Genomic DNA, 18696 nt, shown 5'->3' with positions numbered 1-18696 from the left:
ATTTTGCTGGCGAAATCACTTCTGCTCCATTGAATTCCTTTGATAGTTTTTGAAAAGAGTTGATAACAATGTAATTAAATCTTTTCTTTTCTCCTGCTGCATTCTTCCTACGATTTCTGTTGTCTCTGTTAATTTGCAACAATTACTGATCATAAAACAGGGATACTGTTTCGGTAAATTTAATGCAAATGTATTCTCAGTCATGCTCAGAAGCCTTCCTTATTTTCTTTTTTTGCAGCGAAGCCAGCTACAACTGCATGAAAACCCCCACCCCTATTACCATCTGACTTCCTTGCGGAAAGGTTACACCCCACCTTGGTATATGCACATGGTTTTATTTCTTTGCTTCTAATTTAGAAAAGAAACTTACTGATGGGACTGTCTGTTGATTATGCCTCCGGTTATGAGATTGCAGAATTACTGTTTCAAGTACTTGAAAGCAGCCTTTGCAGAACATGATTTTTTTGATCATACCGCCTTAAGTTCCCCAGCATTCAAGTGACAGGGAGCTCGAGCAAATCAGGCATCCTGTGTACACAGAGGATGCTGTAATAACTTGTGGTGAATCTTGCAATAAAAAAATGAATGCTTCTAACCAGCAGGTTCAGTTTACTTGAGATGTCAGATACTTTGACCATTTCAAGCATTTCTTCACTTCAAAGTTTCTTTGAGATCTATTTGTCTGCACTTTTCACAGCTTTGTCGTGAATATGCAAAAGCAGATTTAGCCAAATGAACCCATGGTCAATTAGGAGACTAGCCCTGTGTTCAAGCTTAGCTGAGTCTCAATTTTACAACTGTATTACCCAGCATCGAAAAGACTGGCTGTGCTACTCTCCACGCTTGCTTGGACCAATGAACATTGATACAAAAAGATGACATAACTTCCTATTCCTGCACAAGAACGCAGAATCTGTCAGCAGTAATGACTACTAAATAACTCCTGAATATATTTAAGTCTCTTCTAGCAATAATATAGTTTCATTGCTTGCAAGGTGTTGCAGCCATGCTGATGTGAGATTCCACTATGTAAGGTAACATAAAATTAATCTCAGAAGCACAGATAAATAGTAAAGGCACATATATTCAAACATTGCAATATATTGGTGGGTGACAGACACACAAGTTGTTCAACAAATGTCAGAGGTAGTGGAAGCGGCACCATACACCCAATACCACCATAAGACTGACTTCTCGCCGAACCTCTAGCTGATCATCAGCTTTCTACTTTCTGCTTAACAGTTGGGGGAAATACAGAGAGTGGGCACTACATTAAGTAAGAAGGACTTTCAGTGCTGAAGACTCTTTCTTTGCCATGTTGACCCCTTAGGCCAGGGATGGCAAGGCACACCAGGAGTTGGTGGGCTTTACCTTTGTTGGCCCTTAATTGATGTCCATGGCAGAAAACCACTTCCAGCAGAATGACTGGCCCAAGAGACCTTCCGAACATAAAAAAAAAGAAATTCTAGAAAATCACAAACATGACACTTTTCACTCTGCCTCCTTGTCTAGCAACATATATTTGAGGAAGATTATGCCATATATATTTTTTCTTTGCATTTTTGAGAGTGGGATACTTGACATTCATTGATGTTATGAAAAGTTTCACACACTATGGCCCTCATTATGACTTCGGCGGTCTTCTAAGAAGACCACCGAAGTCCCGCCAGACCGAAGGCCACCAGTGTTGGTGGTCTTCCTACCACCATATCATGACTGCTGGCGACTCTCCGCCATAATTTGGGCAGAGAGCCGCCAGCAGCCATCCTGGCGGTCGGCGGTGCAGTAGAGGTTGCTCCTCCATCACCACCACGTCATCACAACACCGCCCACTGAATTACATTACAGTATTCAGCGTGGTGGTGTTGTGGTGACTGGGTGCTGCCAGTGGAGCAGGCCCCATGGAACCCGTTCCCTCCCAGATGACCACTGAGACAGGTAAGGTGATTGCCCGACAGGGGAAGGAGGATAAGGGGGGTGTTGTGTGGCGTGTGTGCAAATGGGGTGTGAGTGTGTGTCTATAGAGGGGGTGTGTGAATGTGTGTATGAATGCGGGGGTGTGGTGTGTGTCGGGTGTGTATCATGTATGTGTGCGGGCATGTGTGCATGTGTGTGCGCATGTATGTGTGTGTGGTGTGTGCATGCGTGAGTGGGGGGGTGGGGGTTATGTATGGGGGACCCTTGGAGTTTGGGGGATGGGGGAGGGGGCTTTATCAGCTTTGGTGGGCGGTAGGGGTGCCGTGGCTGTTGAGGAAGGACTCTGGGGAGGGGGCGGGGGAGACCCCTATTAGTGCCATGGAAGAAATTCCCTGGCACTGATAGTGCCTTCTGCCATGGTTTTCCTGGCGGTACAGACGCCACGAAAACCATGGCAGTATGCGGGGTCATTATCCCACAGGTGGACTAGTGAGGGCCGTGGCGGACGGTGTGGTACTTTAGCGGTTTGGCATTAGCCAAACCGCCAATGTTATAATTTGGCGGTAGTTACCGCCAACCTGTTGGCGGTGCTGCCGCCAACTTAACACCGTCGGCCGGGGTCGTAATGACCCACATATGTATACAGAACTCTCAGTGAAATCAGATATACACTTATTTGCCTGGGTGACAGAAACAAAGCTTTCATTGTATGAAAAAAAAGAAAAAAAAATGTATTTTCAAATTCTGCATACTACAGACAAAATATTAGTGGGTGGCAGACCTCCATACTCATAAGTTGTTTGTTAAGATATTTGACAGAAAAAGACTGCAGGCCTGATTTAGGTATTGGAGGATGACGGTGGCAGATGTCCCACCCAACAAAATCTAAATCCCATTATATGCTATGGAGTTTCGATTTCAGTGGATGGGATATCCGTCACTGTTGTGATGGAGTAGCTCATCTGCAAATATCTAAATCAGGCCCTATATTCAGAATTTTTGTTTATCCAACAGAAAATATGACAGTCCTTTTTCACTTCTTTTGGGAGAAGGAATATCCATATTTGCATTCCACTTCAATGCTTGACTCTAGCGATGTTAGACATATATGCGCTTCATTATGTTTTGGATCCCCTGGTGCAAAACAAGATGTAGTTCAGGTAATTGATTTTAGAATGGTTTCTTCTTTTGATGACAAATCCCAATCCTTGATTCTGAGAAAAACAGATAGGGGAGTGCCAGGCTGATCATAAGTTACTGTTTCACATTTCTAACAACTGATGTTTTTTGCTTTTTGTGCCCTGGGGCCTTGTTCAGAGGACCCCAAAATGTGAAGCAAGTATCCCTTTTAGCACTTGACTCTCAGGGTAGTGTGGCCAGGAAAGAACCATCTACAACTAACATGTGAATAGGATGATTTGAACATGAAGTCAGTGCACCTAACTGGGATGTTGAAATCCATTCTTATAATCTGTTTATATGTGTAAAAGGGATATATTATTGTTGTGGATTAAGATTTGAGAGATCTTGAACATTCACAAGTTGTGCCAACTATATATGTAATTGTAAAAAAATTGGATTGGTAGTTAAGGGTGGTAACTACGTACCTTAAGCAACAACCACAGTCCTCGTAAGGATGAACCACTGAAGTCAGTAAATTAATCTGAGATCAATCCCCTGGTACCTATAGCACAGAGCAACCCCTTGATACTAATTGCACAAGTTAAACCTAATGCAATGTGTAAAGTATTTATGCAGAACCACAACAGTAATGTAGTCAAAACATAACAGAAGAAAAAACCCAAACCAGTTTAAAAAAAAGTATATTTTAATGAATAAAATGACACCAAAACAACACAAATCCAATTAAAGGAAGCAGAATATTTTTGCTTTACATTAAAATAGCTCAAAAAAGTGTTACGCATCAGCTGCAGGCAGCTGGTCACAGTAGACCAGGAAGCAGGTCTGATTTAAGGCTGATTCTGATGGAGTGTGATTTGTTTAGAGGGCCTAGGTTTGACGTGGTCGGAAAATATAAGTTAAGACTTAGGTACAGATTTAGATCTTGGTGATAACGGTCCTGCTGACAGTTTTCCATTGGAAAACCCATCCGCTACCTTGTTGGGCCGGCCTGCCCGATTTAGATTGTCGGTGGGACCATAGGCAAAGGAGCAACCGAGTACCGCTGACTCCACCAAGAATCTCCAGCAGCTTTGACAGTGGCATTGGGGATAGGTGATGTTGGCGGGACTCCAGCCACATTTTCCACAGCACAGATTTGAATGTGGTTTACCAACCAAGACAACTGTGGCGGTTCGACCTCCACACCTGAGTTGGCGGATTGGAAGGAAAATGGGGTACAAACCTACCTTTTTACCCATTCCACTTCCGTTTTTGACCGGACACAACTGGACAATACCTTCTGTTGCTGCTGCCACTGGACAACAGAAAAAAACATGACCCCCTCATTGCCAGACTTAAAGGGAACCTGCATTGGCTGTGCATGTTGTGTGTTCACTGAATATGAGCTTGGGACCAAAGCAGTCATGTACATGTCAGTAATTTATTTGAATTACTGTGCCATGCATATGTCCGGAGCACATTTGTGTGGGACACGGATGGGGACACACTGGTACATGGCATGTATTGCACACATACGCAACTGTCATTTTGGTGTCAGTATTAATTCCAAAATGAATGCTGGCACCACATTGATGTTTTATTCACACCTGTTAACTATGTCCATGTGTGCACACAGCAAGGGGACCTGTACCTATGAAGTTGTGCTTCCAGTTGTGTATGTGAGTCATTACATCTATATGTGTGTGCAATTTTAGTGGCTGATTGAGGCAGAGGGAGCTGGAGTAAGTGATGTGACTGTGTCTGTATGTATGCCACTTGCATGCGGGTTCAGTGTTGTTGCGTATGTTTATTTGTGTGTTGTGCTGCTGTGTGTAACATTCAGATGAGTATTGTGTGGTTGTTGTGATGTGTGTGGTTTTGCTTGTGTGTGAGTGCGTTTGCATAGAACAGTGTGTAGTTGTGTCGGTTGTTGTGGTTGTGTCGTATGTAGTTGCAGTGTCAATAATGTGTGTATACTGTGTCATAGATGCATGGCAATGTGTTTTTTCTGCATGTACATGTTGTGTGGTGATAGCATGGCAATCGATACTAGCGTGTATGTGTTGTGTTGTGTAGTGTCTTCTATTGCCACTGCCATTGTACAATGTCCATTGGACCTAGCAATGGTCTAACTCCTCTAGCAATCTGCCACCACTACACCACCTGCAGGACTGTAACATCTAAATATGGTTGGTGCGAACCTGCCAGCTTGGCGGCTAGGAAGAGCATTCCACAGTGGTGGTCTTCGGCTTATCCATGTTAAATCTTAATATGGTGGGCGGAACACCATCAGCTTGACAGTGTTTTTTGTTTCACTGCTACTGCGGATTAGCAGTATGCGCTAGATCTAAATAAGGCCCTTAGTCTCAATGTTAAAATCAAAAATCTACAGTAGGGCAGAAATGGGGTAAAAGTTCCCAGGATTACCCTATCCATTTTTGCAACATTCCAGGTATGAACTACTACAAACAATCCCATGGTGCCTCGTTCTGCCTAAATCCAAGATGGTGAAACCCTTCTCCTTTTGTGCAGAGCCTGTGTTGCCACTCCAGAGGTGTGTCCAGGAAACAGGGCAACCCTTCATTTCTAATCACGTCACGCCAGTTCTAAAGACCTCTTCAGCTTCATTGGGATTGGCACCTGCCTGACTGGTGAAACAAAGTAAGAGGCCTGTCCAGGGGTCTGCTGACATCTGCCTGTGATGGGACAGGCCCCTTGGAAGCAAATTAAGATCTTGGGCCCAGGTCAAATGACAATCCTGCCAGAGAAACAGAAAACACCTCCTTACTCCAAGGCCATGGTCTCTGCTCTTGGAGCAGTTTTCACATCTCATTCAGAGCTCGAGCACTCACAGAGCTGTAGTTTGAGGCTTAGGAAAACTAAGAGGCTTTGGGCATGAAAAATATATTTTTTAAAGTACCTTTTCCTTAATATTTTTGCAAATTCTGAATTAACACTGAATTGTGTTTTTAATAAATATTACAAAGCGTTGAGTAGCTAAATCTTTAGGAATTTCTTAGCCAAAACTGTTGTTATTAATTTAGTAATGCAACCTAGTGCTTCTCCATGGAACAGCCAGCCTTCCTGCAGTTTAAACACCTTTAGGTTGAAGTTGCTGTAAGGGCGTATTTACCATCAACTTTTTATTTGATCTTCTTTTAAATACATTTCACCCTGCTTTATGAGATGTAAGGGCTACTTAGGAGTAACCTAGTAATATGTAAAAGGGGGTTATTTTTGACAGGTTGAGTTCCAGTCTAAAAACTGCCTCCATCAGGCTACACTGGTAGGCCTAAAGCCTGGTTTTCACTGCCACTGTAGTAGATGGCACAGTAGTTCCAGCAGTCCACTAGTACCGTTTAACTTTTAGGCCCTGGCTGCTTCTTGTTTCACACATTAAGGGGCACATTTATAAGCCCCTAGCACCACCAGAGCATCACTTTTTGTGATGCTCGGGTGGCACTGTGCACTGCACCGTATTTACAAGGTAGCATTAAACCACTTTTTGTGACTTAATGCCGCCTTGTAAATATGGCCCCTTAACACTCAGCACTTTGCGTGGATGGGGTGTGCAGTGGATGTTGCTGTGGGTGTTCTCTACAGCAACACCCATTGCATTTCGATGCTGCCCTAGATTTATGAGATTTTGTACATCTGAGGCAGTGCCAAAAACTAACACCACCCCTAAATTGGTGGTAGCATGGCGCAACAAGGATAAATGCTTAGATGCCTCCATGTTTTTTGCTCTTTCTAAGTGTGCTGCATTCTGCAAATCACCATTGAAGATTGTTTTTGTGCAGAAAGGTGTCCCTTCCTGCACAAGAACAATCTCTCCCACAACACAGCCATCCTAGCACCATGACAGAAGGGTGGCTGCGTTGGCTCTCAGCAACAAATTTAGTGCCGGCGCAGAGGGAAACACAGGGATGCACCGTATGGTTGTTAATACGGCACATCCATGAGTTTCTAAAGTGATGCAGCCTGGCGCTGCCAATTTTGGCACAGTACCGTGTTGCACCACTTTATTTTAAATATGCCCCTCAGTTTCTTGTACCCTATACTAAGGACTTATAGATGTATTAAATATGCCAGTTAGAGTTATGACAATCCAACCATGTTAAAAGGCATCTTAATACTGGTTGGCAGACGTAGAGGGCATAAAGTTGTAATGCCAGCAAAAAATGATAGGGCAAAAATCTAGGGGTATACCATGCTAAAGAGGATCATTTTGAGGGTCATTTCCTACAGTAATGATACTTTTATTCTTGCATTAAGCCATTATTTTGTAAGTTTGATAAGTTATGATTGTCTTTATTAGTGTCTTTTAATGTTTAATTTGACCTAAGTAATAACTCTGTGGTGAAACATAGATATCTAGTCCAGATATACATAGAGAAATTATACTCATTTTAAATTTCACATATTGTAGTGACATACTTTAGAGACTGTCTATGGACAAGTACTTTGATATAATGCTTTCATTTAATTTGCCCCTCTCACAACACAATGATATCTTGATTAGAACTTTATATCACCTTTTTGCAGTAAAATACATCATGTCCATCCTCAGAATAAGAGCATCCATCCAGAACATGCACCATACATTGCATATTAGTCATGACAATTGATGGAGGACTTAAGTAATTTAAGGGGGAACAGATTCAACTTCATATACAGCTGAACTAATACCATTCCGGTTATCAAAGTTGAGTTTCTATCAAAAGGATATATTCTTCCATATTTATTTCAATATTTCTTCCTACAGGATATTTAAAGTTATTTTAAACACACTGTACAGTTATCTGTTATGGGAAAGTGTTGGAAAGTGGCTTGTAGTAGTGATAAGTAGGGACCTATCACTAGTAATAAGGACACAAACACAATAAAAGGTTCAGCCAATATCTGAGAAAATTAATCTCTTGCTCAATCCCAGTAGCTGGCAATGAGCAGGCAGGCTTAAATAAGGAGACAGCTATGTAAAGCATTTAAAATCCCCAATGCATTAAATAAGTAAGACACTAGACATAATTCAAATCCCAGGTGAATTTATAATAGGATTTTTCTTTAAAATGAGATAAAAACAATAAACATCCAATGTAGGGAACCAGAGATATGAATTTTTTAAAGAATAAATAAAAAAAAATGCTTTCTAGTGCTTGAAACATAATAGAGCCAACTGCGGACATCTTGTCATGCTTGCCTGGAGTCAAGGCACAATTTGAGGCTGACTGCAATGGAGCCATGCTCGGATACACTGAGCAGGAGGCTTTGGTCACCTTCAGACTTAGTCATTTTTTTGGAGCTTTTTCTCTTGTCATCGGCTGAGGCTCCTTGTCAGGTGGGACGAACCATAATTTCAGACCGGGTTGTGGTTTGACGTTGGCTGCTTGACTATTGTCGAAGGGTCAGTCAACGTATAAAGCTTTTTTCCAGAATTTCTCGAATATTCTCCAAACTTTTGGATTTCCTTTCAGAAGTTTTTTTTTGGGTCTCAAGTGGTCTACAACACCAATCCAATGGTCTAAAAGCTCTGAAATGGTCCTTGAGATGTCAGGACTATGTTTCCTAGAATGCATCTGGCAAATCCTCAAAAGTCCAGTTGAAGGTGATCAGCTGGGTCCCTTTTGGTGGGGATGTTGCAGGTGAAGCTCTTTTAACCTGTTGCTTATAAGAGTCCACTCCTTCCATCTCTTGAAGCCAGACAAAGTCCTTAGAGCTGTATTTCTTCAGTGTGCAGCAGGTACAGTCATGCAGAGTGCAGTCGTTTGATGTGCAGACCAGGGATCCAGCAGGGCAGTCCTTCTTCTTGTAGCTCAGGCAGTGATCTGAGTTGCTGGGCAACTCTCCCATATTTATTCAGTGTTCTTGGGCTGGCAAGAAGAAGAGCACTTCTGACCAATGGGTTGCAGGGTGCCACCCTCTGGGGTGACAACTTCCTGCGAAATGTGGCAAAAATCAATCCCAGGAAGCATCATTCTTCCAAAATCCAAGATGGAGGAAATCATTCCTTGAGGTTAAGATCTAGCTAAGCCATCCCACTGGTATGACCTATTTCCCTTAACACTCCCCCTCTAGCCCCTCTGCTAACCTGATCACTGTGGCTCCCATCTGGCTGAGTGATAGGAAGTGAGAGTGAGCCTGTGGCCCAAGGGCTACATGTCATTCCCTCTTTGAAAAGCAGTTTGGCTACCCAGTTGCCTTTCTGCCTTTTGCCCTGTGGCCTGCAGATCTTCACTCACCAGATGTCCCTTTGCCTCTATGCAGGCCACTTCACACCTCATTAAGGCAGTTTGGCGCAAAATTAAAGTTGTAACCCTTTCCTGGCGATTGTTATACTTTATTAAAGCTTTCCCATGTTAGCCTATGGAACTACTGTACTACAATGAGGAAAAACTAAATTGGCAGTTTTCACTCATTAAGGCATATAAAACATTTTTATAATGTCCCTACTTATAGTTACAAGGCACCCTACTCCTGGGGCACCTAGAGGAGACCTTTGGGGTGACGTATTAAAAAATAAGGTATTTTGAGACTTTGAAAGTACTTTTTATTCCAACGACAAATTTACATATAATTTTCTTTTAAAAGAAGCCTGCAAAGCAGGGCTGCCTCTAAAATGACAGCAGGCACTACAGCAGTGCACACATGAGTGCATTAAATCCAATGAGCCTCTAGTCCTCCATGCCCGATTGTATACGAGGGAATGCAGGTAGGTTGTCATGACCAATTATAATAATGCCTAATTTGCATATCCCTTTAGGCTACCTATAGGCCTTTGGAACAATAGGGACCCATGATTAGTAGGGCCCTAGTGTGCCTAAGAGGCTATGAGGTCCTTTGTTATGTTCATGTATTGACCAAGAACCAATAGTCAACACTGCTTTGATTAAGATACACAGAACACAGTTTTGATATTTTGGTATGTCATCTTTGATTGTGATTTGTTTAGTATGGGACTTAGTGGTCACACTAGCTGCTTGACAAAATGCTTTCAAGGCAGCTACTGATATTTGAATGATAAAATGTTTAAAATGACATGCTTTTCTGTTGCAAGTTGCCATTACCTTGACAGTTATTTTTCAAATATGGAAATTGTGGCAACAAAGGAACTATTTATCCGGTATAGGTTGAGAATAAGCATGATTTGAAATCAGAAGAGCGAAAATCTCATATTTGAGGTATAAAAGAGTCACTTTTCTATGTCATTAACTGGTTGCATAATAAGGTGTTTTTTAAGGTGTAATAACTATAATTATGGTACCCTTTCTCTAATCTCAGTTATAGAGCCTGTTTTAGACATGCATAAAAATCATTTTATTTCAGCTTGTATGCAACAGTAATGAATCAATAATGTTTTATTAGAGTTTCCAAAGATGCCCACAATTCATAGTTTTATATATTATGCAAAGTGTACAAACCAATTGAAGGGCTTCCTTACTGGTGAGACGGTTTCCTATAGTCCCAACGCACATCATGTATTTTTCTCGACTTATTGCATTTTGTCATAGGTAGTGCCAAATGTTGAGTCACAGCGATGGTGATAGTATTTCAGGCTCCATGGGACCCTTTGCATGCCTGTCACAAAGCTGCATGCTATGGTGGCCTCATCTCTCCTTCTCTCCTAGTTCAGTAGATGCTGGGTTGAGGATAGCTTGCCATGTTTTGAGTTCCCTCTACATGAGTAGAGAATTCTCACAGTTAGTGCTCCTTCTAAAATGACCACTCTCCGATCATACAAAGTTGGACATCATTTGCTGAACATGTAATAAACAAAAATATTTAGGTTTCAACACTTGAATTGAGAGTCGTGTCTTTCCATGTAGTAATGTCTTGAGATTCTCCTCTTGAGATCTTTCCTCATGTTAACCTCTTAGTAAGCAAAAATAGTTTAAAAAAAATTAAGGGAACCACTGAAGGGATTTGGAGAGCCTTCAGTTCCGAGCTTTGAAAATGAAACCCTGGAATGGAATACACTGGTTTCAATAAAGTTCAATGTTTTTTGTACCATGCACAAGTTTCTCTGGAGCACTGGCTCGGGATAACGTAGATGGGAGCTACCTACTATGTGTCCAACATAAACCTACATGCAATAAAGGCCACCTTAATGTCTCCATGAGTCTTCAGATGTAATAAAAATGGCAGTAGATTCCTGGCAGTCTAGTGACTCAGGGTATAATAAAAGTGCAACTTTTCCAGGAAAAGCTTTTAAACTGAACTGTCTCAGAGCACATTCAACTAAATCCCATACATCCCGGGCCAGTGTTTAAAGAATATTGTACTGTATCCCTTCCTTCACTGATTGTACTCTAACTTCCTATTTACGCATACCATCTGAATTATTCAGAGCAGGTGCAGTGCTCTATAGTAATTCTGCATGAAGAAATACATTTTTTAACGAAGTAAAAGGATCACAAATCATTTTATAGAGGAATACTCTGGATTAAAATAATATCAAGAGGTGTAACAATGACACCCTCCTGGCAACGAATCAATTGTTGCTCTATTGTGTGGATATTGCTCAAGTAGTATATATGTTTGTTTAAACAGAAGATGTCGGCACTTGAGCTGTTAATCCATTAGGAAGGCTTTACTAAAATAGATATTTGGTGACACATTCATAAATTAATAAACCATACATTTAACCTATCAATAGTTATCATAGTCAAACAGATCATGATGAAATGGTGAAGAACTGAAAACAGAACTGAAAACAGAGCGAATACACTAAAAACCACTCTGAATCACAGAATGGAAAAATGCATGCTATATGATATACAAAATACAGCATGATGCAGTTAAAAAGGCACTTCTGTGTAAAAGTACAATAGTCACAAATTTTAAATCTACATTACATTATGCCTTTGCTTACCTTTACATTGTCTACGTCCATGGTGTGATTAATCCTTCCACTCCTTTCAGCCAATTGAAAATCCTTTACAGGCTACTCATGCATAAACATTTGACAGATCCTTGTCAGGGTTACCATCCCTGTACTCTAAATACATGACTTTCATACAATGGGCCACAAGGCAGTCATTTTTCATGCACTTAGATTTTGGCTCTGCAAACTCTTGAATGCACAAGACAACTTCTCCACTTTCTTTACCTTTATGATCAATTGCTACTCTGTACCTGAAATCTTACTGAACTAATGGAAGTACATTTTGAAACCTAATGCTAATTTTGTTGACCCTCATTTACAGGGCGATAGGAAGTTATGAGTGGTATTCAATGAAAGTTGTCACAAAAATTTAGCTCTTATAGTCACTATTAATTAAAACTAATGGATACCTTGGTTAACATTAGCTCTCTTTGCCATAGCATGTTCTGCATAAAGTACTACATCATAAGTGATGGTGAATCAGAGTTATACAAACAACACAATTCATACAATATCCACATGAAATAACAACTTACTAATTAACTCAAAGATAAAAACAGTAAAAAAATGAAAGAAAAGGTAAATTAGATGACATATTAAAATGGCGACCAGGCTCAACTCGATTCAGTACTGATTAATAAACACTTTGGATGGCTGCCTTTCTTTATGTCATCTTTTTGAGCGCTTCCGGGAAGATTCAACAAAATCAATCTAACAAGTCAATCACATGAAGAGGTCTGCGTAGATGCACTTGAAATTACTACTCCCAGTTGGACTTCCCAACTGAAGTATTAGTTCATACTACAGACAATTATATGGTGTTTTGAATGAGACCCTATACACCTTTGGATGAAAACTGCTTAGGATGATGCCACATGAGAAGAACACGTTCAACCAAAAAGTTTTTTAAGGACTAACCCTGATGATATGTGCAATCATATAATGTAATAGCTACGGCTGTGTTTCATGATATTATCAGGGATGGCATCCATGTTGTCATTGGTAATGTCCTATTTGATGCCACCAGTGATGCCATTTATGATGATATTCTGTTGTCATCTGTGATATAATGTAGATGGTGAAAAACAGGACTTGTTTGGGGGTTTCGATTGAGGAACTATTATAAATACAATGTTTTGTGAGGTTTGAGGAATTATGCGTGATCACCTAAAATTATTTCCCAAAAAATTGCACCGTATTTGTAATGACATTGCTTGGCCCTCTTTTTAGTCATGTAGTTTTGCAATCTCCTTAATTAAAGATATTTCCATTAATTTCTTGTTTTAGTTTAATGATTGTATCATTACTACTACGACGACAGTGATTACTACTAATAATAATAATAATAGCTATTATTATTATTATTATTATTATTATATGGGCTGTTTGCTATACAAGGTTATTTGGCATAAATAGCTTGATATGTAAGGTAAGGGTCAACTGAACTTAAGCTAAATGTATCTTCTACAACTGCACATTGCCAGTTTCAAACAACTGCATCTGCATCTTCATAATTTTGGAAACTGGCATTGGAAACCAAATTAATAAAAATATTTTGCTAGGGCACATACTTCAAGGTAATATCACAATGCTAAGAAACATTTCTAAATAAATGAAAACACTACTATAAAATTGGAAACAGGGTGGTTCATTTATTTGTATTTGTCTGTTAATGTTCCATTGTTACATGTACGCATGGGTTAAAAGAAATCAGGAGCCTATTACATTCACTGTCTCAACATACCAATTACGAAGATCTACATTGGAGAGAACAACCAGGATGATGCTGGCAAATTAGGATGACATATTATACACATTTCCAAATACATGAAAGGCTCTGCTACTAGAAGCACAATTTGTGCACATTCTCAAGGAGTTCATATAGCAAAATAACAAGTAGAAGTAGAGCAAAGACAAAAATTGAGTATTGGTCTTTGTTTTGGCAAAAGGGTTTTAATACAAGAAAATGATTTCATACAACAAAGGAAATGGATCAAAACATTCTGAGGACTCTTTATTAGGACTGAGGCCCCTATTAAGGGTTTGGCGGGTGGCCAAACTCTTGGAATTGCAAAACCGCCACTCCGGTTTTCCACCCTTTGGCCCTATAATGAGTTTTCTGATGGGCCAGCGGGAAACTGACCATAACATTAATGCAGGCTTGTAATCGAGCCCGCTGCAATTCTGCGGGCCTTTAGGTGTGGCCCGTAATTCAGGCAGTGAAAAGTGTGACGGGGCTGTCCATGGGGGCCCCTGCAATGCCCATGCCAAGTGCATAGGCAGTGCAGGAGCCCCCTTGGGGCCCCTGGCACCCTGTTTCCTCCAGCCTTTGCATGGGGTGGGACTGCCTTGCAAAAACCAGCAGAGAGGGGAGTCCGCGCTGCCCAGGCAAATTAAGACTGCCGGCACCGCCAGGCTGCCGAATGGTTGTAATCTGGTGGTGCTGGCAGTCAGACCATAGCGGATCTGCCAGGGTCATAATGTGAGGCCAGGCCATTACTTTCGCTGCGGTCCAACTGCCACCCCAAGTCTGGCAGTCCCAGGACCGCCAGACTCGCAATGAGGTGCTGAGTGTTTAACGCCAGACAAAAATAACAATTGTAATACATTTCTGCAATATTCAGTCCATCATAATATTTATTCAGCAATATGGCAGTAAATACAACATTAATAATTGCAGTTTCAATCAGCATAAGGAGCAATGGCACGTGATCACAGTTTTGAATACAAGAGAAACATTGCAGCCTAGTGCCACAATTTACGCATATTCTAAATGAGTGCACATGCCATAATTACAATATGGCACTAGCAGTGGCACAACAACAAATTACAAGTAATTTTGTTAGAGTTTTATGAAATCCAATGTGTGAATTTATTTACTTTATCAAATTGCAGCAGCCGCAGAGCATGCATAAAATAGCAATAGTCTTTAAGAAAGCCTGTGGTATCACATTTCTTTACTTTGTAAACAGAACAAAACAAATAACTTCAGCCACAGGTTATCAAACAGCAAAGTAAAATAAGTGAATGTGCAAGGATGATTAGTAAATTCCATTTTGTCATTATTATTGTCAGGCAAATACATTCAAAGAGCTCCAGATTCCTAAATAAAACAGCCACAAATGAGCAAATAAAATTATGTTGTGCTTGCACAGTGAAGCCACAGGTAAACTCTCACTTACAAGCTTCCTCTCTTGTAAGATCTGCAGTCTGAAATAGAAATACTAGAGGAACCATCAACAAATCATAAGGGGACACAAATATGAAAATGTAACCATCCACAAGGTGCTATGGCCTTCATGAACAGCTCATCCAGGCAATGACAAACCTTAGAGGCACATGAAAGCGAGGCGTGTCTAAGATGGAGAGAGGATGGCGCACAAGTAGGAACTCCGTCATGATGGCAACAAAATTTGCTTGGATTACAGAGAAATACTTTCTCTATAAGCTCAGTGGCTGGGGGCCCTGCTGACATGAAAGCAGAAATTGCCTGATTGAAAGTCTGCAACGGTTCCATGGAGGGTGGATTAAGGCCTTCAATGCCACAAGAAGTACAGGAGTTTTGTTTAGACCGGCACTGAGCTATGAGCATGGCCCTCGCTAGATAGCTCTGCACTGGATTGGTGCAGTGCTGGGGACATGCAAGTTCAACCAGGTAGTTGTGACCTCCCTGTGAAGCCTATTGGTAGGCGGTGAGTGCAGATACACCATCAGGAGAAGAAACAGATTGCAAGGCCCACACTTCAATGAAGAGTGTGTAACCAGAGCTGGGCGATGGAGCTGGCCCTCACTGGCCCCCATCAACTTCATACAACTCCTGCTTTACCAACTGATAATGCTTAAAGTCACAGGTTTTGGCGCTCCCAAGCATAGTGCTTTTGGGGACCGCCCCATGGTTACGAGGACCGAGGAGCTATAATCTGGGGGGTTCACCATGAGGCACCATAACTGGACAATTTGAAAGGTGAGGATTGGACCCTCAATATGAGTCAGGGCACCCACCTCCCCAACGTTAATAGTCAGATGCAGTGAGGGGCATTGTTGAACCAACACATCCACAACTTGGATGGTGAGCTGTGAGGCCAGGGCCATATAAGTTGTCATATAAGTGCCCTGGGTATCAGTGCAACAGTCACACAGCAACGATTGAACAATTGAACTGCTAGACACCACAGATGGTTTTCTGTGGATGAAGACAGACTACCCTGAACAGGTTAACAGCTGTGGTTCACACAGTGGTGCACTGAGATCAGAATGGGTTTATTACGGACAGAAACACATTTCTTTACCTGCACTGACTGTTCCAGGTTATAGATGGGGCAGAGCAAACAGGGACTAATTCCTGGGTGCTCTCTTTGGATGCAGGGAAAACCTTTTACACACTAGGATGGCCATATCTTATTGAAGTTTTTGAGCAGGCAGGTATGGGTCCTGATATCCTAAGCTAGGTGATACTATTGTACACAGATCCCTTTGTGAGGGTATGTACAGGGGGAGTCATGTAAATTTTTTGGGTGGCTATTGGCACTGACAGGGTTGCCTACTTTCCCCTATTACATTTGCATTAGCAATGGATTCATTGGTATGTCTGTTAAGCGCACAATGCCTGTGGCATGCTCATAATATTTTTCTTCATACGAATGATTCCCTATTATATGTTTGAGCAGAACTCATGGTGCTACCAGCAGAGATTAACTTACTAAATTAGTTTGGTCATATCTAAGGACGTCAGATTAATTGGGACAAGTCATGCCTTAATCCTGTTAACCAAATTATCCAAATTCCAACAGATGGCCCTACCTTCTGTGCAATTGCAAAACACATATCAGTACAATTGCTGAGCTCTGTTTAATTGGGCTTGAAGGCCCATATGTATGGGCTTTCGGTGCAGGGCAGTGCAGCTAGTCACATTGTGCTGCCATGTGTCAAAGTGAATGACCAGGGATTTAAGTATTATGACACAATCCTGTCCTTTCCAAGTGCACTGGTGCCATTTTGGAAGCCTATCACCAATGTAGGCACCCTTGCACTATGGTGCAAAGGGGTCTGCGTTTTTAGGCAGGATTGTTTTTGTTCAGGAGGGGGCACCTTTCTGCACAAAAACAATCCTGGGAGGCTTTTTCGATGCAATGATTGCAGAAGGGGCTCATAAATATGCCTGAAGAATGCAAGGTGCCAATTTACTCAATTTATTTATATACACCACACTTATTTAACCCTAAAGAGGATAGACACCATTAAAAAGGGAGCACAGACTTCTTATCACAGATGTACGGAGTGTATACCAATTTATTTTCATATGGTGTGGATATGTACAGTGATAGTTCAATTCTGCACAAAGGAGGTGTAGTGTATATCAGAAGTGGCTGCTTGACAATGCTGCTCTTGTGCTAACGCTATGGCGAGGAGATGTGATTAAGTGGGTTAGGTTGGAGATAAAAGTTAACTTAGACATACAGATTAGGGAAAGGGGAGCTGGGTGCTATGATTTATGGGACACATACTTTGAGAAATTAGACCCTAAATCAGACACTAAACCACCTTGAATGGGATGGACATTGCTAAGTGTATTTTGACTCCCTGTATGTACCCTCACAACCAGATCTGTGTACAATAGTGTCACCTAGCTTAGGAAATCAGGATCCATCCCCAATCAATGTGATGTGGTAGCGGGTCCCCAGACACAAATGAGGGTAGAAATATCTAGGGATTTTAGACTCTCAAAGAATAAGTAACACATAAATCAGTGTTATTTCAAGGGTTGCTCGGATGCACATTTTGGGAATGTGGCCCTTTACATGCAAATGATGTTATAAATTGTGTTATGTTTGTTGATGTATCAAATATATTGCTGTCTATAGTATACTTGGTTCTCAAACTGGAATGGACTGTCAGAGATGCTCAGATTGTATAGCGTATTGCTCTAAGACATGACTCTGGACTTTAAGGATAATGGAGCTTCACATGTCTTATGTATGCATTGGAATGTGATACAAAATAGAAAAGTTAATAAAGAATATTAAAAAAGGCACATTAAGTTCATGGCTACAAAAAACAGAATGAATATGGTCCAAGTTAACAAGGCAATGTCTTGTTAGATTCAAAGTGATTTCACAGATGAAAACAGATGTATCCCAAAACAGAATATTTTAAGAGAATGAGAGGAAGATCTATAGATCAGGTAACAGAAATGTAGAACTGCACTGAACAATAAATCTTATTAATTTACTGCCAGTTCAGTTCACTTAGCCTAGTGTACGGATTACGCTTCAACAAATAATGCCCTGTCACAGCTTTTGAGGTTTATATAAAAAAGCATAATATTCACCTACCTGAGTGCCAGAGAACTGTTTCTCTAAGCACCAGACTTAATTTTATCATGAGGCAGTGTTTCTGTTTGTCAAACATTGAGCTGATTTGTTTCAGGACATTTTCAAGTGAAATCAGCATAAAAAGCTTTATTGTGTCTAAGACCCAACTAGTTACGTGCTCCAGAAGTCATATTACTACTACACACACTATGGGGCATATTTACAAGAACGTGGTGCATCACTTTGGATGCGCCGCTTTTCTTGCGTTAACCTGAGCCAAAATCAAATCAAATCAGGAAATATAGAGCACAACTACTCACCCGTAAGGGTCTCAAGGTGCTGAGGTGGTTTGTCCTCTGACCTTCAGTTGAAGAGCCAGGTTTTAAGGTCCTTCCTGAATTGAGATAGTGATGGTCACTGCCTGAAGTGCAAGGTGTTCCAGCTCTTTGCCGCGAAGTAAGCAAA

At 41.1% G+C, this 18696-nt stretch overlaps 1 protein-coding gene across 3 annotated transcripts in view; it reads left to right on the top strand.

Moving 5' to 3' along the window:
• The window catches only part of CHODL (chondrolectin), a 277889-nt gene that overhangs the window by 239833 nt on the left and 19360 nt on the right, over window positions 1-18696 (top strand). Inside the window, exon 7 of one of the 3 annotated variants that reach the window (XM_069204102.1) lies at window positions 239-318. The exons of the other annotated variants lie outside the window; for them this stretch is intronic. Coding sequence (XP_069060203.1) covers window positions 239-287 — 49 coding nt within the window. The 3' untranslated portion in view covers window positions 288-318. The remainder of the gene's footprint in view (window positions 1-238; window positions 319-18696) is intronic. 3 annotated transcript variants of the gene reach the window in all.

The sequence above is a fragment of the Pleurodeles waltl genome, chromosome 8 (genome assembly GCF_031143425.1).
Source record: "Pleurodeles waltl isolate 20211129_DDA chromosome 8, aPleWal1.hap1.20221129, whole genome shotgun sequence".
NCBI classification, from domain to species: domain Eukaryota; kingdom Metazoa; phylum Chordata; class Amphibia; order Caudata; family Salamandridae; genus Pleurodeles; species Pleurodeles waltl.
Note: the sequence above shows the minus strand (reverse complement) of the source record. Positions and strands in the feature narration are given on the sequence as shown.